We start from the raw sequence: 26,243 nt of genomic DNA, 5'->3' as shown, positions 1-26,243 counted from the left end.
GCCCAAACGCCACAGTCACAGCAGCTGTAGCTACTCTGTTCGAGGTTCATACATGTGTTGTTTTTACCTTTCACAAGCCAGTGTAGACAATTCAACACTCAAAACCCGGATGAAATTCTAAATATTGAGAAACAATACAAAAAGAGGAAACAAAAGCTCTTTGACGCCTCTGTTTTCAAAATGTTACCATTACTTCCATTCAATTGACTTCCTCCTAGGTTTCCCTAGTGCTCCGCTGACAGCTGTCTCGGTGACAATATGAATGTCTGTCATGAGAGATTGTACATCACATGAATCCAGGCAGATAATGAGCACGAGGGAAGGACACTTTTTACCACCCCCTCGTGAGCAACATACGACACAAGCCAAGCTAATTAAGCAGATGCCATAATGCAATAATCAGGAACACTGTGGAGGCAGGAGGATTCACAAACTTGAGTCATAACGCCACATTTGGTACTTAAGAACTTTTCCTAGAAAACACTGGCAGATGGAAATGCGAAGTGTGCAATGTGTATTTTGATGCCTTATGCATGTTTATGTTTGTGTTTATGGTGTGAGTGTGTGTGTGTGTGTGTGTGTTTGTATGTGTGTGTGTGTGTGTGTGTGTGTGTATGTATGTGTGTGAGTGTGTGCACATGTACGTATATGTGTTTACTTTGTGGATCTTGTACATCTTTGCGCCGTCAGTAATTCTACTAACAGTGCTAATATTAATATTAAGATTGGTAGTACTAAATAGCCATGTGTGAGTGAGCGTCCTGAATCACACACACATCTGTGTGTTTGTGTGTGTATGTGTGTGTGTGTGTGTGGGTGTGTATGAGTCTGCAGCTGGGGACACAGCCTTGCCTGGCGAGGTCTTTTCCTCATTATTTTTCCAGAAAATGAGCAATCAGCCATATTGCATGGAGCCTGATTGTCTCCCTCTGTAAATCAATCTAGGAACTGCAATTAAATGGTGCTCTTATGTGCTATAATTGATGTCTACCTAATCCTTTATTTGCGCACCTGCCGGTGAGTCTGAATTTTTAATGAATTTCTAATTAATGATCTTTGCACACTTGATTTATTTGTGAGGAGATTATGTTGCGGTTCTGTTTCCTGCCGGTGGAAAGCGGCCCGCAGAGTGTCACACTTTGGACAAAAACAAACGCTGTTCGCCTCCTTTTCCGGAAAGAAGCAGAAAACGAAAGGAGGACGCGGTGCATAGGAGTCGCGTGACCTTTCCGAGGCAGCGCCACAGCAGCTGTCTGTGCAACAGCCATGAAGGCCGAGGTGAGAAGCATATTGGTTAAGGGTGATTCTGCAATTACTCGAGGCCCTCCTTTACCCTTGACACGTTTACGACCGCACGAGGCCCGGCGTAATCAGCCTGCTCCATGCACCTGTGTAAACTGTGACTATAGCTCTCCCTTCCTCGCCTCGCTTTATGGATGTGCGCGCCGCCCTTATTTGGGGCTCTTGCCCCAAACGTAACTCCATAATTAAGTTTTATAGAAGTTTGAAGAATGTGGTCGAAAAAAAAAAGCCTGCTTCTCCTGATTATGTCTTTATTCAAGCACAACTAATGAAGGTTTCCAGGAAACGAGAGAGCTCTATAGATATACACAGAGGGATATCATTATATACTTGAAAAACAAGGTTTGATGAAACCTGATGTAACAGGGTTTCAAACTCTGGTGGGGGCGGAGGTTGGGGGGGGGGGGGGAGGGTCATTTACTAATTGATTTGCTCTCATGCATACTGAATTAAAAACACTAGTGTGAACTGTGACCCGACAATGTCATCTGGCCACTATTGTAAGCTGCAGCTTCACACATGAAGGCCGATGAGATTAAATGAGCCCAGGCTTAATGACCATGCATAAAGAACAGTACATTACACATTTCCAGGCCAATCCACCGTTGTGATCAGGTGCCAATTAGTGAAGCATTAATCACAGAGCGGCTCCACTCGACCCACTGGCTTTCAGGACACCTGCACGCGCAACACCACACGGTTTGGAGAAGCATTCTTTTATTCCAAATAAAATCTTATTTAGGTCATTTTCAACAGCATTTATAGTTCCATCAGAACCCTGCAAAATGTAATAAAATGTTGCTTGTTTCATGATGTTTCTTTTTTCAAAAAAGGACTTCAAATATATTTGTTGTTCCCATTGCAAGGCTTTTTACAACTTTGTGGCTTTTAGAGCTATGATTACACTTCAACACATGGGCCAACCATCTCCAACAACTTTGGTTTTTTAGTATAAGAGAAAAACTCACTATGAACATTTAAGAATTTTTAATTGACACTAGTAATAAAATTGCATTACATTTCATAAAATAATTGTTCCAGTTTATATATACAGAGAAAACAGACTGTACATACCCTCCAAATAACCATTTCCAAAAGGATAAAAAAAATAAAATAATTCCTAAACAAATTTCACAAAAAAAACATACAAGCAATACAGTGCTCAGCTAAGCAGGCACAACTGTACATCAAAACTTGTAACTGCTCAGTGTTGGGGTAGGGGGAGAAGAACATTTACAATAGAGTCTTTAGGGGCTGATAAAGGTGTTTTAAAAAGTATTGCAGGCAAGCAGACGCTTGTCTCTGTCCAAGTGCAGCAGAACATCTCGTGTGTACGTGTGGGGGCCAACTGCTGCCGCCGTCGGGTGCGACTATTGGATCGGTGTCTCGAAGCTCCCGTTCAGCTGCCCCTCCTCATAGTCCATTTGACACAAAATCATGTTGTTTTTTAGGAAAAACTTGTCCCCCACACAAAACCTGTTGGCAGAAGAGGTGGAAAGAGAAAGACAAACGTTAGAGGACAAATTTCACCACCGTTGGGTGTCATTAGAGAGAGAGCGTGTGCTGATAAACTGATAATGACTCGGTTCTGCTCTGGCAGTTGTAGAATAAGCAGCCGTTGATTTCCATTACTGCGCTCCTTGCCTTGATTGAAAACATTTGGCTTGCAACTTTTCCGTTATACCCAATGAACAACAGCATTGTTTCTTGTTTGGGATTCAAAGACTTGTCTGGTGGCCACCAGGCTTTGAAGGCTGTGCTTCAAATTAAGGTAGATTCAAACGTTTTCATTTTCAAACCTAACAGACAGAGGGTTTGGCGCAGAGTAAGAGAAGGGACAACCTTCTCAGGCCTGGCAAGAGAAGCACCATTACCACAGCGGTTTCCAAGGATACCCCGCCACAGGCTTGAGTTTAGACACCAGTTTTTGGTGCCTATTGTCGAGAATTGTTTCACTCTTAAGTCCAAAATAGAATTGGAGAAGAGGGAACGTGCACAGTAGGGTAAAATGACTGTAGCCATGTTCTTCCCCACTGCGATCTTCCTCTTTGTTTGCTGCCGTTACGGCGTCTCAATGATGAGACTCAAGGGTAGACGAGATTAGAGCAAAGTTGAGCATGGCTTGGCTCTTGTAATGTGTCTGGGCTGGCAGTAGAGTCACAGTCGTGGCAAGGCGGTGCCTTGTTAGAGCTGGCTGATTGTCTTCCAGAGACTCGGGCCAGTGTTCCTTCAGAGCAGGTGCCTGTCGTGTTAAGTGAATTTGGTCTCTTTAAGGTTAATGAGCTTGTGCTGAGTGCAGGAATAGGGTCAACCGCATCTTTCAACCGCGCAAAGAAACTTCTGCTGGCAGGCTCGTTCTATTATTAACAGTAGATTAAAGTATGGCATATCATGTGTTATGGCCTTCATAATTCATTAATAATTACAATCTCTAAGGAAATACATTTTCAAATCCATGTAAGTCCAAGTCTGTGAGGTAGCTTATTTCTGTGGTGTCTGGTAACACCAGACGGCCATTAAAATATCCACTTTGACCTTGCCTTGGACTAGTCTAGCTGTTGCACAATTCATGGCCCCGAAACAAAAACCCAGACAAAAGGGCCAGTGAGAGGTCTTGATAGAATATAATGAAATAAATACAAGAGCATTGTTATAAATGTAGCGTAAGGTGTGCTGTAACAGCCAACCAGTCAAATTGTATTTGGATAAAAAAATGTTGACCGCTGATGCATTTGTTATCAAGTGTACATGTGAATACCAAACAAAAAGTACAAATAAAAAGGTATGACAATATTAATAATCCAGTTTATTCAAGGTGAAAGTCTTTGTTTTGAGCTATAGTATGTGTTCAGCTTGATAAAATGTTCTATTTTTTACAGCCTTTATATTCACTGACTAGTCAATCTGTATTAAAGTTACTCCCAAACTCTTAAAACTCAACTCAAGACATGAAAAAAGCTAATTGTCAAGAACCAATTTGATCTCGGTCCTTACCTCTGGTTACAAAGCTGACAGGCAAAACAGTCCAAATGGTAAACATTATCTCTTGCTCTCATCACCATTTCAAAGGCTGGGATCAGTTTACTGCAGGCGGCACAGTTCCCTGTCGTTCCAAAGAGCCTGAGACACAGAAACACAGACACAAAGATTAACCTTAATATGCTGATGCAAAATACAAAGCTGCACAAAATAACAAATAACAAATTGGGGCAGTCTTTAGATGTTTAATGGTATACACTAATATTTCTTGGCACACACTTTCTATTGTGTAATGTCTTTTCTTAATTAGGATTGAAAATATAAATGCTAATTCTTGGCTAATGATCTAATTAAATTGATCACCAGGTTTTAATCTCGTTCTCAAAGATTTTCTGACAGTGGATGCAAAAAGGCCAAAAAAACAGGTCTGAGGCAAAATGATTGAAAACGTGCAAGTTTCTCTTCGTTCAATCTGAAGTACCTAGTAAGACTGCATACAGGCAAAGCACACCAGGTTATTTACGCCATGCTCAATGCTACACCGTAGTCAAACGTTATAAAAAGCTCCCTTCTCTCTCATGTGCTCATTCATGATTCTCTGAATCGTTGGTGGGGGGGGCTTGGTGCTGAGATAGCGGAGGGAGATGTTACCTTGGAGCGGTATCTAAATGTTTGGCAGAGCACGGAAGAGGCTTTGAAAACCAAGCTTTTGCCGCTACTTGTTTAAGCTTATTAGATAGGAGAGAAGCGTTGGAGGTCAAAAGCAGAGCGAGGAGACACGTGCCCACCGCACTCTCGCCAGCCAGCGCCAGCCCAAACACTTGGCCCGTTGCATTTACATTTTCATTTTCCAAGCACCTGCTTCTGGGTTTAATTTGGAGATTCTGAATCGCAGATAGTTGATGTATTCTGGGAAGGGAAGGGGGAGGTCCTTTTCAGTTGCGCGAGAGGGGATAAGGCCACGGTAGACTGGCATTCCAACAGTATGTTAAACACGTTGCGCTAAAGTTGTACAACTCTGAGAGAGGGGCCACCAAGTTGATATTGTGCTTCATTATTGCAAGTCCCCTCCAGTTGCTTTCACCTTGTTAGAGAGAGAGTCTCTACAGCAGACCCTGCATCTAATTAGGGCCTGCTGCCCCTGAGGAATGGGGAAATCGGAGACTGCAATATATAGGCCTGGAGAGCACAGCTGTTTGTTGCTACGAGAAATAGTCCAATTCAGAAGGTGTGTAAGAGAAAGATCAGCCTCACTGGTGAGTTAAGTGAGTAATAGGACATCTGCCACCCACAGAGCCCAACTTTGTAAAAGAGAACTTTCTGTTCTTTCTCTAAATGTGAAGCCATGGAACAATGGATTTATTTTAAATTATAATCTTGTCTCTAATTTAAAGATGCCTTTTCCTTGAACATCTATCAAGTCGTAAAAATAAAAAACTATTGTCATGCTTATACATATTTTATATTTTTGTGAGATCATTACTAAATGCCAGATGTTGTATTTTCTTTGACTATTGTATTATAATGTTTTATCATACCTCATTCCGAACCGTCTATGGCAAACGCATATTGAGATTCCAACCGTAGTGTTTACATGCACCACTAACAACCACGTACAACAACTCATTATGTCTCATTAGGTACTTGAAAGAAAAATATGTCCACATGATACATTGCTTTCTACCACTAAGCATATCAACCTAAAAAAGCTATAAAATTAACAAAGCTTAATGGGTTGAACTGCTGTTGCTCTCGACCTGGGCTCGACCTTCGCAAGGGGTCATGCACTGAGGTCTCTCAGGGAGAACCAGGGCTATGAAAGAACCTTGACAGCCATGCCCAATTACTGAGGCTGACGTGCAGGGATCCTGACCGCAGACATCCTTAACAGCTCTTACTTATTGTAACCTTTCTTGGCAATTACCCTCTTCACAGTGGACACTGCTCTTTGTGTAACTTGCATGTGTTCAGTTAGTGGACATTCTATTAGAGGCATGTTTGGATGCTGAGATAAACACCTCATGAGGTTCCCCAAGGGAGCACAGTTGAAGGATCCCCACCCTAAGTTTAAGGGGCTTGCAAACACCTCCAGCAGTTTGGTCCTTAGAGGTATGTAAGCCAAGTCTATCCTCTGCAATTAAATATGACAAATGCTGTTTGGTAAGAGCCTGACCTTTTCTTTTACAGGCTCTGTGTGGCGATTTACATTGGTGCAGAGAGTCGAAAGACCTGCCATTACCTTTTATAAATCAAAAAAGAAAGTATTCTCATTAATGACTTAATTTATTGTTTTTATCAAACATTTATCCTACATATTATGCAGACATTATGCCAGAAGGCATTTTGTTATCCTTTTCACAATTTTTGGTGATTTGGATAGCTAAACCACAGGTGACCATCTTCGGTTAATTCCCTTTTACAGAATGACAGTGTTGTAAAATATCTGTCACATCCTAGTTAGAGATTCAGATACTAAAGTCATGCTCCCAGTAAAGAGTTAAAGCTTCAACTTTATTAGTTTTAGTGGCACTGTGCATTCTGTATCATTCTGTTCTACGCTTTACTAGTCAAGACCATGTCTGACTGCTCCTCAACACTAACATGCTGCATTGCTTACTCCAAACCTTGTTTGCAGTTGAGCTCTAGCCTTTCCGATCTTATACCGGGAGAAATATAATGCATTTATAAATAAATATTTAGCATTTCCTCATGCATCCCCAGGCAGAGATACATATGTTACGAATACAATTATATTCAGATAATTGTATCACAGATTTCAATATAAGCATGGTAACTATGTTCAGAATTTGCTGAGAATATTACTTTGTGAGGGGTAGAGTAATTGTTAAGTCCACTCTGATCTCTGAACGTAAGAATATCAATGATTCTGCTTGGGTTCCTGGTGATCTTGAGCCCCTGATGATCAAAAGCAAGCCTTGCTCGTCATATCTCTGGCGAGGTCACCCCATCCTGGGCCTCCGTGAAGGAATGAAAGGCCTAATGAATCAATCGCTCTTCACTACAATACAGCCCAGCCCAAGTGTGTGAATCACATGCTAATAACTGCAGCTGTTTTCAGTTGATGGGATTGTCTGTCAAAGTGATTAAAAGTGAACTTGTGGAACTTTGGTGCTCGTTTCAGGACAGTGAAGGTGCATTGAAGATGTTGCCAGGGTTACCGGAGGACAAACACAGATGGAGCTCCGAGTATAATTAATGTGAACATGGCACAGCTCCAATCCCAGGCAAATATATGAAGTGTGTTTGATCCACCCGCTTGTCCTTTATGCAGTGTGGCTGTAGAGGAGGCTGATTTGGTGCCCATATTTAATTCCATTACTGCAGGTGAGCACAGTCTTTGTTCCGTAGCACAGAGCAAGGCAGGCAGGCCCTTTGGGGCATGGAGTGAGTTAAATACCCTCTTATTACTTTAATACTTTATTTCTTTAAAGGGGTTCTTTAAACTATCTTTTTCAAATAACAGGATTCATCTCTAGCATCTCCAGCCGGGATCTTGAGGGTTAAAAAAAGATATGTGTTTACAACAATTTTTCAACGACAGAAAAACAACAACACGTAACATTATTAATCTCAAGCATGGCCAGCCTTTAAGCATTATGTCTTTGTCTCAGGGTGGAGCGAATCCAAGCAGGATATTTTTTAGTGTTCGGCATCAGCGGTGATGTCGCAACACAAGAGAGATAGCTCTCCCCCCTTTCCCTTCATTTATTCTCATTTCCGTGTCGTTTCCTGCTGATTTCGAGTGTCGTTTTGTTCTTCGTATTCCCACAGACCTCTCCGCTTCCCACTGATCTTCCTTCGTCTGAAAACTTTTCCCTGGGCGCCGCTCCTCCCTCAGATGGCGCTCGGCGTGTGCTCTTTGCGTCGCTGCCTTAACACGCCGCGCCCTCGCTCTGTGAGGCATGGGGTTAGTCTGTTCATGCGACGGCGCCTAATTATTTCTGCCATCGCGTGTCATTTACCCGTTTATTGTTATTCATCTTGGCCCATCCGGGGACAGCAGAGGGTTTAGCCTGACCTTGCCCACTATATCTTAAACCCATCCAACTCTTACTGAGCACTGATGGATGATAATGGCCCATCTCAGTAGTGAGCAAGTAAGCCCTCGCAGGGAACCGGTAGGGAACTAAACGATTACGTTACTGTTGGGTATGTATGCATGCTATTTTATTTTTTACATGAGGTTAATCTTGAGGATTTGTAATGACAGGTTTTCGTAGTTATTACAAATAGCTGAGTGAAGGCGGGTCTGATTCAAAGCAGGGTGTGTGCAGAGGAAGGGCGTGTGAACAGTCTTATTGGGGGGGGGGGGGGGGGGGGACATGATAGCACAGGGCAGGGAGACTGAGGGAGAGGCCTGTGGTGGCAGGGTCTCTAAGTTGGCCCCGAGGGAACCTGCAGGATAAATGTCGGGATCTCATTGGGAATGGGACTTAACGCCCAGGAAATGATCATGTTTAATTTAGCGAGCAGATGGCAGTAGGAAGCGGTGAGGGGGGTGGGGATAGGAGGGTGGTCCACAGACAACGGTCGAGGCACCAGCCTGGAGCCATCCCTCAGCCTTCAGCTTTAGCGCTACCCAGATTCAAAGCTACCCCAAGGTGGGGGGGGGGCCTTCTGTCCTCTCCATGTAAACATGGGGAAGGGCAGTGAAATTGTGAGGAAAAGAAGACACACACACAGCAAAAGTACTAACACACGTAAGGTTTTTGTTTTAGATCGGTGACAGGTAAATCGGCACAATACGTTTATATGTTTTTGTTTTAATTGGCAGAACCTATCCTCTTTCAAGTTTTGAGTTTAGTTTTTATAGTATAGTTTGGAAATATATTATGGTTTTTTCATGGTAAAGGCAATCTTCTTGATGCAAACACAAATGTATAAAAATAAAATGTATATCGTGTGTAGTAAAATTGGCAAAATAAAAATGCTTTTGTGTTTAACATAGTCTATCATCTCACAACATTAGGACTTTTTCTATAAATAGTTGCACAGTATTTCTCAGCAGATATTCAATGATTTGACAGAAAACAAGCTGGCATTATTAAGGGCTCGGGAAAACTAATCCTGTTTAATTTGGAGGAGCAGCATGATAACAGCAAGGGTCCTTAAGGCTGGGCAGCCCCCCTATCTGCTCTGGGAGGGATGAGGCTTCGGAGGGGGCTGTGCGTCTCTTACCTCAGGTAGTCCCTGCGACAGAGGATGAGGTTGGCTTTTGTGTAGAGGGTGGAGCCCACCTCCCCCAGGCGGCAGTCGCAGCAGGCGCATTTCAGGCAGTCCTCGTGCCAGTATTTGTCCAGGGCCTTGAGCAGGTAGCGGTCTTTAATCTTGCGATTGCAGCCAGCGCACCCCTTCTGTTTCCCTTTGGGCTGGACGGAGAGCATCGGCACACCTGTAGCGATAAGGAGACAAGTAGCCACGTGTGATTTACTGCCCGGGAACACGAGTGACTTTTCATGTTCTATTTTTGATAAGCGCCGCTGCTTGTCCAGGCGCCTCGGCCACAGCCCGCTGACTCCCTGCTTTCATATGCATTAAAGAAAACACTCTTCCATGTAGATAGTCAGCCGGGTCACAGCGGACTACTCTCTTACTCACCCCACCGCCACTGCCTGGGAACACGCTGTAATACAAGGAATACGACTTATTTTGATCACTTTATGCAGGCTTCAGAGCGTGGCACATCTAGTTGCAATTTCAGGACTTTGCACCCACACACACACAAACACACAAACACAGATGCACACACATACACACACAAAAACACGCAAACACGTACGCACGCACGCACGCATTTGTTGGTTTCGCTGACTGCGGTATTTACAGCATGCTGTATAGTGTGTTTGCCTCCTACCATTTCATTTCACTCAACTGTCCACAGCTGTAAAAGCTTCTCATGGGCTTTGTTTGGTATAGATTAACATTAACCTTTTTAAAAGCCTGTGACCACAAAAATGTTGCTACCAGACCCCAGTGAGATATGTTATGGCCTAAGTGCCTTTCAGTGTGCACTCAATCTCTCTCAGGCACGCACACGCGCACACACATGCATTTGTACATGCGAGCACACATAGAAAGCACCCATAGACACAGCCCCCGTGCTCCTTATACACTTATCCGTACACATGTCTGCAACGAACCAGTTAAGTAACCAAACCCGCAAATTGCCCCGCTGTCGCGCAGGTCCCCTTTAAGTGTGCCTCTTAGCCTCCTAAAGGACAAATAAAGTCCATTTAATAACTGCACTAAACACTAATAGTGTATGTGTGGTTGACATTTGTGTTTGGACTAAAAGCCCCCCCCAGGCCACCGCCGGTACAGAGGCAGGGGCACGCGGTTCCCCTCCGCAGCACTAACAGGTCTGCCACAGCTGAAAGCACAAGACAACAGCTCTTAAGACACTCTCACACACTGAGCTATTGATCCATCTAAAAGAACACACAGTGGACGCCACTCGCCACTCTACTTTCAGAACACATTTCTCAAAAAAGAAACGCCGGGCGAGGCATCGCAGGGGGCTCAATCGGTAATTTGTGTCGTTGTGTCTATGAAGCCCCCGCGAAAGGAAAAAGAAATGTGCTTTTAAAAGGTGTGTTTCGGTCCAGAACAAGTGTCGAGCGTTGAGGGTTTATTTATCGTATACCCGTGTCGTGCAGCGACACGGGTGGGGACACATACATGTAACCGGGGCTAGGACGGATGTATGACATGTGTGTCTCTACACAGGGCTGCTGTTGTGTAGCTGGAATCACTCGGTGTTGCCCTTAGCATTAGGGTTGGCTCCGTGATGAAGGGAGACGCTGTGGGTAACCCGGGTAGTGCCTTGCTCTGTGTGCAACCGTGCTCTTCCTTTACGCCTGTCAGGTTTTTGGGTTTTTTCTTCACCAAATAAATAACTTCGATCTTTCCGTTGTTTATTTTGCTATCGGGAAGTACGTCTCACTATCTCATGTATATGTGCCACACACACACACACACACACACACACACACACACACACACACACACACACACACACACACACACACACACACACACACACACACACACACACACACACACACACACACACACACACACACAGCTAACAAGCTTTTGCACATATGTGCTTACACAGATGGACTAACAAAAGCACGTCATTGGGTCCAGATTCGCCCTGGAAAATGGTTAGCCCTGCACACATCAGTAATGCTATGAATGTAATATAATTAGAATTTCCCCTTTAAAATGGAAGTGAAAGAAAGAAGAGAGCTTGTTAGTCAAATCTAGGGCTTTGGTTTCTGTGTGGGTAAGTGCTCGGCTGGTGTTGAGCCGTCCTCTTCCTCTATCAGAAGTGGAGAGAGGGTAGGCTAATTGGTCCAGCGATGTTGATGGGAGCCATCAATTAGTGCCGGGCCTGCCCTGCAGCTCCCGCACCTCTGCGCTCCCCAAAACAGACCCCTTGAAGCTGGCACATTAGGATCACAAAACCCACTATAAATACCAATGTTCAGTGTAAATGAAGCTAAAAAGCTTCAAATGCATGCCACACTAGCTAAGGGCGGTGTCTGCTACCTGCATTTCATGGCTTGTTAGGGGAGCTCTCTGCAGGTATGCCAACGGGGCTCGCCTGACAGCCTTCCACAGAACTAAAAACAGTCTTAATGAGGAGAGGGAAAAATGCCTACGTGTGTGTGTGTGTGTGTGTGTGTGTGTGTGTGTGTGTGTGTGTGTGTGTATTTGAAGGCATGCATGGAGCGGGAGACGCAGGTTAAAGCTATTCCTTGTGGAATCACACAAAATTCTTTAATTTGCTTTTCATGACAGCCAATTAGTTATTCTACTCAAAATCTTTGCTTTAAATAAGAAAACTAATTATACACAAAGGTCGTCCCCCGACCACCATAGTACTACTTCTAATTGGTTGAGAACCCTACCCTCTATATCCCCTTAAAACATATCGTTCTTTTGTTTTACATCAATACTGCAAAGGCCATAGCTTAACCTGTGAGTCTGTCACTGTGTGAAGCTCTATTGGACTATACACTTAGTTACAAACATACTCAAACCAGCCTCATCGAAGTTTACACTTCAACCCTTGTTTCGAGAGGATGACGTCTCAATACAGAAATATTTCCAACATCTACAAGGGGACAAAAAGTCTTTCAACTGATCCCAATTTTCCTAGAGCTGGTCCCGAACAACAGCTACAAGCTTGGCTGTTTCTATCAAAGGCAGCCTTTGTGAAATGTCTTCAATAATACCGCAGCAAGCAGTAAGCATAAAGTTTCTAAACAAAGAGTAGTGTCAGAATAGACGGCTTGTGTAAAGTAAAGGTCTTGCCAAGTCCCTTAATGCCACGAGATGTTTCCTTGCACCTGTCATCAGTCTGTGCTGTTTGAAAGTGGGAAGCAGAAAGTTTAGAGGAGTGAAAAGCTGCATTATGAAAGGAAACAGCGGCCAAGCAGGCAGCGGCCTCCACTTAATCCGATCCATTTAACAGATACAAGTCCACTCCGGTCTTCCGGTGTCATTCCATGTCCCCCAAAAGAAAGACTCTTGACTGACTCTTTATGTCCTGAATCGTACTCCACGCACATTTGACTTCTGAAAGTTCAAAAGAACAACGCATTGTTTGCCAAATATCTTTTATTTTTTTATTCTGTTTGGCATTACCGTTTCTTATAAAGAGCCTGTCATGTGTGCCGGTTTCCATCTCTACTTTTTTATCTTCCGATAATATGTACAGGTGTTATTTTTGTATCCTAAGGAATCTGTCAGGCCATGTAGTTTCCATTATAGAGATAGGATCCAATTTCTTTCGTTGGCCCATTTACACTTACCTATACATTTATCTGTTCAGTTATCAGAAATCCAATCAATGTGACAACCCTTTTTTGATATGTTAAGCTTTGAATCAAAAATAAGCCTTTTGAAACACCTCAAGACACATTTGTAAGCAATGAAATGCAATTACCGTATATACATGGCAATACGTTCCCCAGATAAGGAAATTATAGATCAAAAGAATAATTGGATGTGTTGCAATTCAATGACCTTTCTCATTTCATTCAGATTCATATTTACAGTCAGGAACCACAAATGTATAATTAGTCATCATATTTCTTTGTCTTTTATTATATGATTTGTGTTATATTTAAAAGTTTCCACAAGTTACCTCCAACAACTCTCTAACTATTCGCTGCCTTATGTCTTATTTATTATTTATGCCTTTACTTATTGTCCTTTTGTAGCTCAGAAGATTTTGGTAAGAATTGACCTGCGTTTATATCTAAATGACAACGGGCCACACATTACAAGTGTACCATTGGTATGACAAGCCCACTAACCATCTATCTCCCATTTTGTGGCTTATGCTTTTTATTTAAGCGTCACATATCAAAAACATGTGATGAGATGTTGGTTGAACCCCACTGGGGCGTCGATGTACTCAGCACTGTGGATTTGATGGGTTTTTTTGTTACATTATTAGGACGATAGGGGAGCGAGAATTCTGTGAGAGGAGCAATGACCTCTGTCTGGAGGCCTGTAACCACCCCAAGCTGCATTGAGCCGGTGTGGACATCACATGACCAACATAATATAGGATGCACAGGAGGACCATCAGGGTCAATTTATTAATGACGTCTATTCCAATGAAACAACTGTACTCGTCCGCCCGTCATCACCGTCTACTGATGCACTGAACTTCTGACATTACTTAGACAGGATAAATCTTTAAACTGTTCCATGTGGGACACCCTAATCACACTCTTAAAGCCTCCAGTCAGTTGTACTTCCCGCTTTCAGTTGACATCCTTCTCTGTCTGCCACCACACAGTAGTATGGATAATTGAATATGCATGCAACACCACCGCAGCGATAAACAAGGTTATTGATCAATAAGGATGATCATTAAACAGGTAGTGTTGGATAGATCGCTTTGTCATCGTGACATTTTGATTTGCTACTGTTGAGACTTTTGCGGTCTCTATTATATATGTCGGACGATTAGATATTGTTTGTACATACTGCACGTCCTGTCGTCCTCACATTCTTATACCAGCTGCAGAGGTTGGCTGAGCTACATAAGGTAGATTGGATGATCACATGTAATGCCAAGTAGCTTTTTAGAAGGGGTTTGAAAGTTCAACCACTTTTGCAGAATACCAAGGTTGATTATATTTTACAGCAGCAGGGGTTGGCATAAGAAAACATAAGAAAGCTCAGAAATGCCAAAAATAATGGAAGGGGATTAGTTTAGAATCTGTAAATGAATACTATACTGTGTTATTCTAAAATTGAATACTAAAACTGAATACAAATCTTCACTTAAAATTCATGGAAAGAGCTAGACAGAAACATGTGTCGTTAAACTGTTTAAAATCCCAAACTGTTGCCGAATTACAAAAGATCTGAATTGAATCTGTAGCTCTGGGGGCTATAGTTACTAATTGAATTCCCAGTCTTTCGTTTTTCAGCCAGCACTGTAAATGTTGTGGCCATGGCAATCCCAAAGAGAATTTAGGCTTGGCGTCTACCACTAAGGTTAATAAGGATCGCAGGCAGATGTCTTGCTATTGTCTGTGTGAATCTGTCCTTTTCATTCAGCTCCCGTCATTACTGTAATTGAGCCGTGGACACATCTCTCATTACTGCCAAGACAAAATGCAAGACATCTGGTAACAATATCAGCTGGAATACACATGCTTAGTGAAAGCGGACCGTTCAATGTATTCAGACAGATAAGAACAATCCAGGCAACTCTGTGATTCATTTACCCCCCCCCCACCATCTTTGGAGCAGATTGCAAGGAGAAAACGAAATAAAATATATGAGTGGTTACACACACACAGACGGACACACTCACACACATGGCTGCTGCAGAAAAAAAACAAACACAAATTTCTCCATTGGACAGAGACCAGCCGTTCTCCATTTAAGATCCATCTATGATACTGCACTACTGTTAGCCAGATTTACAGCTTGAGGTATATCTGGCCCCGGTGAAAGAGCGTCTATTTGCAAGCTCTGCTTATGACATAATTAACACTCTCAGTAAGTAAGAAAGAGGGAGACGGAGCGGCAGGGCCCGCTGCACATGAGCAGGGGACTGTTCATTATTAGCAAGATGCACTTTCTCAAACTACGCAGCCGGCACTGGCTAATAAGGCCCGGGCGAAACGCAGCCCAGCCGTCCCTCGCATTGACCCTGGCCCTGGCCAGGATAAGGGGGGGTTTTGTCTCCTGGAATAATTGCTCTTTTCACATGTTACAAGTGTCCTGACCCCGCAGTCGGCAGCCACTTTCCCCACCATAATTACTCCTGATCCGCTCCAAATGAGCCGGCCACATTAGGGCTGCAATAACACTGGCCCCGCGTCAAGCCCGGCGTGGGGAGTCTCCGCAGAGCGTCCTGGAACAGGGCTTGTCTTTTCTCCCCCGGCCGCGCGGTCATTTCCATCACGTCAGAGGTGCATTTCTTACACTTGAAGTCAGCCACCGAGGCCTGTGGCCCTTTTCCTAAAGAGCCGGGGCCGTGCTCACAGAAGGCATTCTTCCGAGCTCCTTGGGCTCCCCTCGCTCAGTGTGGTTTGGCTGCAGATGCCGTACCAATTAACGGATAACTTCATTAGCCTGTTTTCTTTCCCCACATGTTCCAGGCCCCTATTATTTTTAATTTATTCACATGGGGTTAATTAAAAGAACTCTATCGCAGAGATATGCAACAGCTTTCTAATTAAATTCATTACTGCTTATTTTCAGACGTGAAACTGGCAGAGTTTTCATATTATTACAGAAAGTGACTCGTTCCAACACTCGGTTGCTCACCAGCACGGTGAGATTACAGTGTGGAGAAGGTGAGCTGTCAACAGCACAGGCAGATGGAGGGAAGGAGGGAAGGAAAAATGAGACGGGGGGAATAAGATGAATGAGAAGGAGTGGAAAATACAGAAATAAAAAAATAACATTCAGGGTTTCATCACTCTGGATTACCACAACTAAAAACCCACGAGGACTCTGAGAGAAGACAGATCATAAAAGTGCCTGAGGCTTGACATTAAGAGAAGAGAAAACCTGCCACTGCACCCAGCCAATCAGCTGTGGGCATTGTGTTGGTCCTTGTGTGCTGAGGGTCTTGGCGCCCTGTGTGGATAAAGCTGCCTTCAAAGCCATTACCTGACCATACTTCAATATAAGTGACGGCAAACTGTCAATAACTCAGGGAGATGAATGCATCTTCATTTTCATAGGTGCAAGTACAGTTCACTCTCCATAGAATGCATTAACATTTGAATAGCTGGCTAAATCAATCTATTTCTCGAACTCTATTTTTTTTTTTTGCAGTAAAGGGACAGTATTTGTATCCGCCTCTTCATGATTCATCACAGGAATCAAAATATATAATAATTATAAAATGTATTAAAAAAAAATAAGAAATACAGCCCCATTAGGCCTGGCATAGCCACTCTCTGCCACCGAGCCGAAGTAAGTAATGCACAAACACTGGTCTACATTAAAAATTGATTCGGAGAGGAACCAACGTAGCCCTCTAAAGTTGTGTGTCACTCACAAGGTTAGGAAGTGGTGTATGAAATTGTTCCTCCCCGGCAATTACTGTGCTCTTATTATTTCACAGGATATGCCAGGAGACAGGTGTGCCATTCAGGCTCCTCAGTGTGTAGAAAAATGGAGAGTACACCATACTGTGCTGCTCTGTGTGACACTGTTTAATCTTGAATAATGCACATTCCCCACAGGGGGGAGAGGGGGGCACTTATTTGGCAGGACAGGCCTCCTAATGTCATTCAAGCCCCCTTCTTCCACACCCCATCTCCTGTAAATAATGAGAGTGGCTGGAGTTTGGGGGGGGGGAAGAAGTTGGATGTGATGTTGCACTGCGTTGCCAAACTCAGGCCTGCCAGCCACTGGCCTGGCACATGCGCTGAAGGCCTTTTCAAAAAGGGCAGAACCTTTACCAATGCTGGTAAGGTGACAGATAATTGTCGACGAGATAAGCTGACGAAGAAGACAATTGGCTTTTCAACAGTTGTTTTGTATGACAATGCATTGCCAAGCATTTTATGTTACTGTGTCATGAATTTCGGAAGATGCATATTTTTTCCCATTAGTATGTTTACATAAAATCTCATAATTAGATTGTGCAGTTATTTAATTCTTACAAAGATGATAGGAAAACGACTTTGTTCAAAGAAAAAACATTTTGAAAGTTGAAAGTAGCCGTGTACAAAAAGCTATTGCATCATGACGGCTACTGAAAGGTATGCTGCCAACCTACCGTTTTTTTCTATAGAAGAGTACTTCTTCATATGCGTGTTATGAAGAAAATTGGCATCGGCAACATCAACTCAAAATCAGACCAATAAGAACGCAAACCCCAACCAGACGTCAATTATCCAACTTTCTTGCAATTAATTTGCGGAAATGGATTTGATATGTGTATGAAGTAGTACTATATTTTATTAGATAATAGCGGGCGTGATGGTTCCCCTTTAACATTGCTTTCATAGGTTATGCATGATCACATTAGACTGATGGTGAAATTAATACTTTAATAGAGATATTTTTAGTGTGCAAATTAAAATGTGAGTTTCACACCGTCAAACTCAACAGATCATTTGTATTTCAGAACCACAACAGTGTATAACAACTCGATTTTTAGAACAATCCAAACAAGAACAGAGTAAATCATTGTCTCTGAATCTTTATAATTATCTCACAAGCAAACAGTTGATGAGGAAAACTGAAATATGTAGGAACACACACACACAAACACACACACAAACACACACACACATATTGTGAATACAGTACAAAAATCTAGCACACACCCCAGGACACATGCATACAAAGTATGCAAACACACACACACACACACACACACACACACACACACACACACACACACACACACACACACACACACACACACATACACAAAACACACACAAAACACACACATTAGATTGACCCCTGACCTACCTGCCTGCCTTTAAGTCTTAATGCTTCCCGGTGACTATTTAAGGATTAAGACTCTAAACTACAACTGTAAGCATGCTGTATTTGGATAGCTGTGAGACTTAGGGATGCTTTAACAGACATTACTTCCCACGATCACACAATACCATCAGGTTTTTCCAGGAATGATTATTAAAGTTTTATTTTGATTGTGTCAGATACAAAGTATAAATGTGCGAATCTTAACTGAAAAGTCATCAAGCACTGTTATAATTGAGTGTTTATAATTAATAGTATCAGTACCACACCTTCAGAAAACTAAGCATCAAACATACGTCTTGCTAATGGTTTCTGTAATTCGGGTTCTTCAGATTAGGAGGAAACACAACAGTTTCAAATGCCATTGGAATTGATTGTTGGATCAACAACAGTGTTGCGTATTACAACTGCTACTGCGTTTGGTGTATGTCTGCATGTATCTTTCTGCTCCAGGTGACAGATAAGGTGGCTGGGAATAGGTTTAAAAGGTCTTCTCACATTATTTATCTCAATACAGGCTTATCTCTGGATTTGATGAAGTGCTTTCTTTGTGATGTTTGTAAAGATCGGTATATGGCCTTACAGCCTGATTAATAGTTCCTTATTTTATCAGATACGCAACTGTGTCTTCACACTCTGATGTACACAGACAGACTGAAGGATACACATGTGTGCAACAGACACACACACTAAGAAATTGATAACACATACACACACATACCTTCGTGCACACAGTCCTCAACATCAATTACACCACATTTCAAAAGGGCTACATAAAACAAAAATAAATGGAGGGAAATTATGACGTCCCTTTGTTGCACTGCAGTAGCTGCAGAAGTGCGCTGGGTCGATCTTAAACAAGATGTTCTCATCAGCCCAGGAGCCCATCATTGATAACGTGTATGACCCTGATGAATGCAACTCTATACGTAGACAGGTGGGTGCTCTTTAGCGTGGGGGGCTGGAGGAGGGGGTCCATCCGGTAGCCTTAGAAATCCACTAAGATGATGGAAGGTGATATACCTCATATATCTCCTACACTCACAGATGTGAGGCGATCATGGCTGATATGGATCTAGTGCATTTCATGCTGGGGGGCAAAAAAAAATTTGCCTTGGAAAAACTCAAGCACTCACCAGACCAGTACCTATGATGTAAGCGAATTAGACCATAGAATTAAAACACTTAAATGTATTGATTTTAATCAAATGTAGGATGTAGGGCATTTAACTTTATATGTTGCACATGTGTAGTTGAATTTTAAATGTTTCTTAAATTAGGATTGACGAAGGGGGTGCCGAAAGCGAAACATTGCAAATATATAACTATATTGCATACATGTTTGAGGATAGTAAAACGCGTATAATCTATGCTTATCTCATCTGCCTGCTACCAGTCAAAGTTTTGTTTTGTTTATTTGTAATGTTTTTTGCTGTTCCCCTTTTTATTTTAAAAACAATGCAGGTAAGAGGTTGCAAATTGTATATTGAAAAACAATATACATTTATAATATTGTTTGGGCCCAGGGCAAGAAATAGATACAATTTCAATGTTTAAGAGAGCCAAGTTTAATTTTGAAGTAAGCAGAAACTAATAAGCTGCAAAAATAGAAAATGCGACGGAGAAATTATATTCCTTTGGAAAGTGAAAGGAGTTAAGGAATGAATAAAAGTAATCTCCATCTGAAAATTAGAAATCAACCCCTAGAAATCAAATAACAGAAAAGAAATATTACTGTCCACTTTATAAATCAATATAACATTGCTACAAGACGGCATTACCATGGTAACGCCGGTAAAGAATGAAGCAATTCTTATTATTTCAAAATAAAATCAAAGCCTGAAGCCCAAGTTTTATTACACCATCCGACAGATCACCAGTCTGTATTCATTTGAAACATTGCTTTTCAATCACATGCTTTATGAATGCGCAAATTCCTTTGGACAGGGTGCTTACACGGTTGTAAATTAAAAAAGCAAAGGTAGCAGAATGTATTATATGAGGATTGAGGGGCTTCACTTCTGCACATCTTTAATTAAGAGTCCAATGATGCAAATAGCCAACCCTCAACAAAAAATATATTATTTGTTCTCTTGCAGGTGGCTCACTGTAATGAACAAGCAAACTGAGAACTGGTCCTGGACGCTGGAATGATGAAAGATGGTTTTGAACTTCGTTCGTAGAGAAAATTGTAATGTTTACTTGAGGCATATTTTAGTTTGGGGGAGTGGGAGAGGGTGCAAAGGAAGTAAAGCAAATTCTTCAAAACAGAAAGCACTATACAATATATGTACTATATCTGCAAATAGTTAAACTAACATTAAACATAGATTAAACCTCTATTCCCATTAGCTTCAAATAGACTGTTTATGCCTGCATAATTATAAAAATAGACGACCAGTAAGCAACAATATTGACCTACTGAAGCTGAGACAGAGATGTAGGTTAATAAGATAAATTTCTGTTTTGGTCTGGTTAATTAGTTGTTCCCATGATTGTTGTGCTCCTCCTGGAAGAGGTCAGTAAGTCTATGCAACAACAACGCTTCAGTAGCGCCGTAAAAACATGTCTGTCTCTCTCACACACACACACACACACACACACACACACACACACACACACACACACACACACACACACACACACACACACACACACACACACACACACACACACACACACACATTAAGGAACAACAATTCTAAGACAAAGCGCTGCTGCACTGATACAAAGCGCCTGATCATAAGGCTTCCTCCTACACAACCACTGATTTATGCATCTACATTAGGCAAGACGAGTCTAATTGACAAGCCTTTCATTTCAGAGCTAATAAACACTCAGAGCCACAGTCAGGGGGTGCGTCACAATCCAAGCATCTCTTTTGACTACTTACTTCAAAAAAAAAAAGCTACAGTTGTGGTCGGGACCAGCAAGTAAAGGGTGAAGCTTTTAGGCAATGAGCAGCAGGTGATCTCAGCTTTTCTGCAAGTCCTAATGCTCCTAAAAGCCACTCTCCCTGGTTCTGTAATTGAGCATCAGTAGTTAATGTAGTATTGACTGCATTACATGCTTCTGTGCATCCTTTCCCACTAATGCCATTTGCATCACCTTGTACATTTACCATATTGCTTAGCCAATAACTGTTAAAAGCAATCCAAATCATGAATCATATAGGGAACTTTTAGCAAGACAGACATCCAAAGGAGGCAATTTACAGTTGAGTTAATTTGGGTACATTAGCAGCACAACATGGATTCAGCCAGACAGACCAATTTATGTTTCTGCCGCAATCCCTTTATTGGTTTTTAGATGGTTAAGTGAAAGGATGCTCCACTACATATGAAATATCCATTTTCAAACATAAATAATGGGCTACAAATGCACCCATTACTCTAGGGGAGGGGGAGTGTCCGCTAAAACCAAATGCAATAGATTTATTGAAAGATTAAGAAATGCCTATTAAGGTTGTTGGATGTGAGAGTGGAGCTTTCCAGTTCGGTATATAGTCAGACAAGCATGCTTCAACAAACAACAGACTTACCGGAAGAATTATGTTATTTCAAAGAATTGGCAATACTATTCAAATATTCATTGGCTAGGGTTGGTATGGGTTCCTGAGTTTAACCAGCGCCTATCTAATGTAAAAAGTGTGCACTAAGTGCCAGCTGCCAGGTATAACCGGTGTAATAAATGGTCTCTGCACATCTACCCTACTCAACATCAGTTCCATCCAAAATGGGACGTCATTAGAGGCGAGTTTGATTTAAATTGAAATTAATTAGATTGCCTCGCCCATTAACCTAAATACATTAAAATAGATAAGTAATGGAAGCAGGCCTATTTCGATGGAGTCTGAGTGAACGTTGCTCTGTGCTATCCATAATTTGTAATCACGTTAAAAGCACTCCGATGTCATCTGCTATCCCGTGATGATGTCAAAGGCTGCCGCGGTAACTTCAGAGACGCGAGAGCATTGGGAGGTAAAAGGACAGTGTCCATGTTTGAGCAGCAGCATCCATCAATATATAATAGGCTCCATTTCGCAATGTTTATATATTTACGGTAATTTGCAAATCGTAAACAAAGACCGATATACGCAAAGTCGTACAGGAAATGATCGACATAATGAAAACGGAACAAAACTGAAGATCCACTCGCAAACTTGTCAGTGTGCCCAGGTCAAAATAGGGGAAGTTTGTCCACAACATGCGTAGGCTGCTCATGCCTGACTATTAAACCTCCCCCTGACAAACAGGTAACAAAACAGGGGGAAACGTGGTGTCTCGCGGCGTGGTGACCGGGGACACAACGTGCCCGAATGTCAATAGTTTCTGCCCCTGATGTTGAGGTTATAGCTCCGGAAAAGCGGCGACATCAGGGCAGCTACTCACCCTCTTCCTTATCCAACACCATCGTCCTGAGGAACGAGGAGTCCGAACCCAGGCGATCCGTCCTCGACTCCAGCGGGAAAAAAGGCTGCTCACAAATGGCTTTGAAGCGCGCAGCGGCTGCTTGACTCGTGCGGCTCGATAACCGCGAAAAACCCCTCGAAAGATGAATTGTCGTCTAAACGCTTCGTGATATCGACAGTAATTCGCCTGGTGACTGCGAGGAAGTGCGCTCGGAAATTCGCCTTTCTAAACTATGTAATAACGCCAATAAATGAGTGAAACAACGTTGGTTGCCCCTGTTCAATTCCATGCGAAAAGCCGAAAAGCTATAAATCTACTCTGATCTAACTGCACGCGTGCGGACCTGGAGCTCCGACTGAACGACTGAGCTCTCCTCGCTGCAATATTCTCTTTCCTTGTTCTCATTTGTTCCGAAACGGCAACTATATTCAACAAATCCAATTGCAAATCTGACAACTGCTAAAAGCGTACTCACACCGCCTCCCCTCACAATTTATGTGCTGCGCTCGCCTCTGCTTCTGAATAAATGCGCGCAGTTCCCAGAGACCCTCGGATTCCCCTGTTAATTAAATCAATTCATTATGCTCAGATCTGATTAGCAGCCCTTCCCCCCTCTTTGAATCAATTATTCAATACACAAACATAATTGCTTGTGCCAGAGGTGTCTAAGTATTAGCTTATTTAACTCCAAGGACACTAATTACCCCTAGGGCAAGGGAACTTTTCTCATTAATTCTGACAAAACACAAAAGCACAGCTAAGGGAAAGTATGCGTGCATGTGTGTGCGCGCGTGTCTGACCCGTCTTCCAGCCAGTCTGAAAATGCATGATAGAGAGAAAGAGAGCGCACGTCTGCACATTGGGGTGCATGTGTATGCACATGTGTGTTTTGTCGACAGAGAACGAGCGATTGAGAGAGTTGGCCTTATTATTGTAACCGATTTGGTGTTGGCCACTATTCAACTATCGATATAAAATACTAAATTGTTGAATTTAAAAGAAATAACATCTAATTGAAGGCTATTCATCACCATATAACCATAGTGGTAATTGGAGTGTCCAAAACCATTTATCATACATACATAAACAGTTGCTTTAAAAAAGACAGAACAGATGGGCTGCGTTTCTGATTAGCGGTAGATAGCGGGCTCAGTTTCGAATCTGGTAATATAATTGTTGCCTGTTATTGCCAAGATGAAAGTGTTGCTGTTTCATGGTGGTGCCTTAAATAGCACCACTTTCACTTGCCCTGCAGAGACTGTTAACCAATTAAGGGTGAGATCCAACAAAGATTGGCCATTTAGGAGAGTGGAGCAGAGTATGTTACAATAATGCTGGTTTGTCAGAAGCCAGCAGGCTGCGTTTGTGCGTGCGCGTGTGTGTGCGTGTGTGTGTGTGTGTGTGTGTGTGTGTGTGTGTGTGTGTGTGTGTGTGTGTGTGTGTGTGTGTGTGTGTGTGTGTGTGTGTGTGTGTGTGTGTGTGTGTGTGTGTGTGTGTCCGTGTCTGTGTGATTGCGATCGCTCAGTCTGTCCTTGCCTTCTGTTACATTCTGGAGTAGGCCAGTTGCAATGCTTTCCACCGCCCACAATCATTGAGGAGCCTAATCATTGAGATATTATGCTTATTTGTCCAATTAGAAATACCCTCCTTTTAAACAAAGCTGCAGTAAAACACAACTTCCCAAAACGTTCCAATCACTATGCAGATTATATTGCAAAGGATGAATCCACTGTGCACACATTTGTTTCCCAGTGATACTAATGCATTGTGCCCATATGAAGTGCATGTCGCTCTACCCCAGTGATCGCTGGAGTCCCCATGCAAGCTAGAAGGCTGTGTGGAGACTGGGTGAGTGGGAAATCAATGGGCTGATCCCTCTCTGACTGGTCCCCTTGCTGACATGCTTGACTTTTCATCTCCACAGTCACATAGATTGATGACTTATGACCAAGAAGGGATGGTTGCTGACCTCCAGCAAAACGAATGACACATAATTAATACAATCATAAACGGGGAGAAGGGGGGAGTGCAGAAGAGGGGGGGGGGGGGGGGACGACACACACACCAAAACATGGTTGGGAGTCATCTGAGCTTGACTTGCAGTATTGACGTTTGATTGTTGAAACATCTGCATATCTATGAAGGCGAAACGGGCAGAAAGAACAATAGTACAAGGGACATGCCATCTCTCGGTCAGAGGGATGAGTGAGACTTCTCACCTTTCGCCATTTTGTGTAGTGTTCTGGCGCACACACTCTGCAGGGACAGCCTGGGTGCAGACACCCTCCAACTCCTCCAGCCAACTGCTGGGTCAGTTGGGTGAAAAAAAAAAACAGACCACGCGTCTCTGATACCCAGCTAATTAAAATTCATTTGTGAGCACACATTAGTCAGGCCCATCTATTTATGGGCGGCTCTCACATGCAGCCACTACAAAACAGTGCTCCCGTAATTAACCCCACCTAATCAGATGGCACACTAGTGTTGTGTTTCCATTCGTCCTCAGGCACACGTCCATTGGATAGGGGTTTCACAGAGCGGATGAGCCCTTTCTATAGTTCAGTATGGCTAAGCAGATTAAAACCTCATATCAAACATGATATTTACAGGCAGACCTCAATGGAGAGTGCTCCTTTTATGTATGATGGGTAGCGGCTCCGGGGTGGGCTTTTAAAGCCATGTCCCTTAATTGTATTCAAGCTAAGTGGGATGAATGGTGATTTTTAATCAGGGGGCTGTCAGAGCTCTGGTGGATAAAAAAAAAAAATACAGAAGATTGTTTCTGGTAATTAAGTCGCAGAGTGATGTGTGTACAGTGTAGTGGCTGGTTTGCTTCGATTCAGTTTTGCTGAGAACATTCAAAAACATATATTTACCTTCAAGCTTATAAAAACAAACAACAAACATGTAGCAACACTATTGCCAGCAGTATTCGATAAAAATGTTCTCTTCATTGCATTTGTATCTTCCTGTAATCTGACCTTCATTTGATATACTCTGAAACTCTGTGACTTGCGGTCACTCCATGACTATTACCTCAAACATGTTAGTCAAATTAATTGTTTGACTGATGCTCAGAGAGTGATGGCAACTACGACAAAGTATCATGGCACAGTTGGGAACTGTCTATCTTCTCTGAGAGCTAAGATTCTACTCCTCCTAGTGGTGGATCACTGTATGTTCTCAGCCAGGGTGTTATGTACACATATGGGTTTGACACAACGATTTCAGATCACAGAATAAATTGCAACTACTTCAGGGCATTTTTCACTCTCCACGTTTGACAGTTCAGGAGATAGCTGGGATTCATTATGGAAATGTTTTAAATTGTAATGTGACAGTTAGACCGTACGTGCAGTAATACTTAGAATGTAAGCCCTGCTGTTCGACTAGTCAATTTGAATTTCAGGACCAATCTAACGCAGACAAGGTGTCATTTAGTGGTTAGAGGAGAAGGGGAGAGTGAATTCCTTTCCCAAACATTTAATCCAACTTTAATCCTAGTCATTAGGAATTAGACATGCCAAGCTG

General features: G+C 42.6%; 1 protein-coding gene across 1 annotated transcript; it reads right to left on the bottom strand.

The window, feature by feature from the left end:
* Window positions 1–2,002: 2,002 nt before the first annotated feature.
* lmo1 (LIM domain only 1) lies at window positions 2,003–23,260 on the bottom strand. Its single transcript, XM_060071174.1, has 4 exons — window positions 22,692–23,260; window positions 9,481–9,694; window positions 4,297–4,422; window positions 2,003–2,778 (listed from the first exon to the last, which is right to left on the bottom strand). The coding sequence occupies exons 1-4, from the start codon at window positions 22,711–22,713 to the stop codon at window positions 2,673–2,675; spliced, it is 468 nt and encodes a 155-aa protein (XP_059927157.1). The 5' UTR covers window positions 22,714–23,260; the 3' UTR covers window positions 2,003–2,672.
* Between the last annotated feature and the right edge of the window lie 2,983 nt (window positions 23,261–26,243).

The sequence above is a fragment of the Gadus macrocephalus genome, chromosome 14, assembly GCF_031168955.1.
Source record: "Gadus macrocephalus chromosome 14, ASM3116895v1".
NCBI lineage: Eukaryota > Metazoa > Chordata > Actinopteri > Gadiformes > Gadidae > Gadus > Gadus macrocephalus.
Note: the sequence above shows the minus strand (reverse complement) of the source record. Positions and strands in the feature narration are given on the sequence as shown.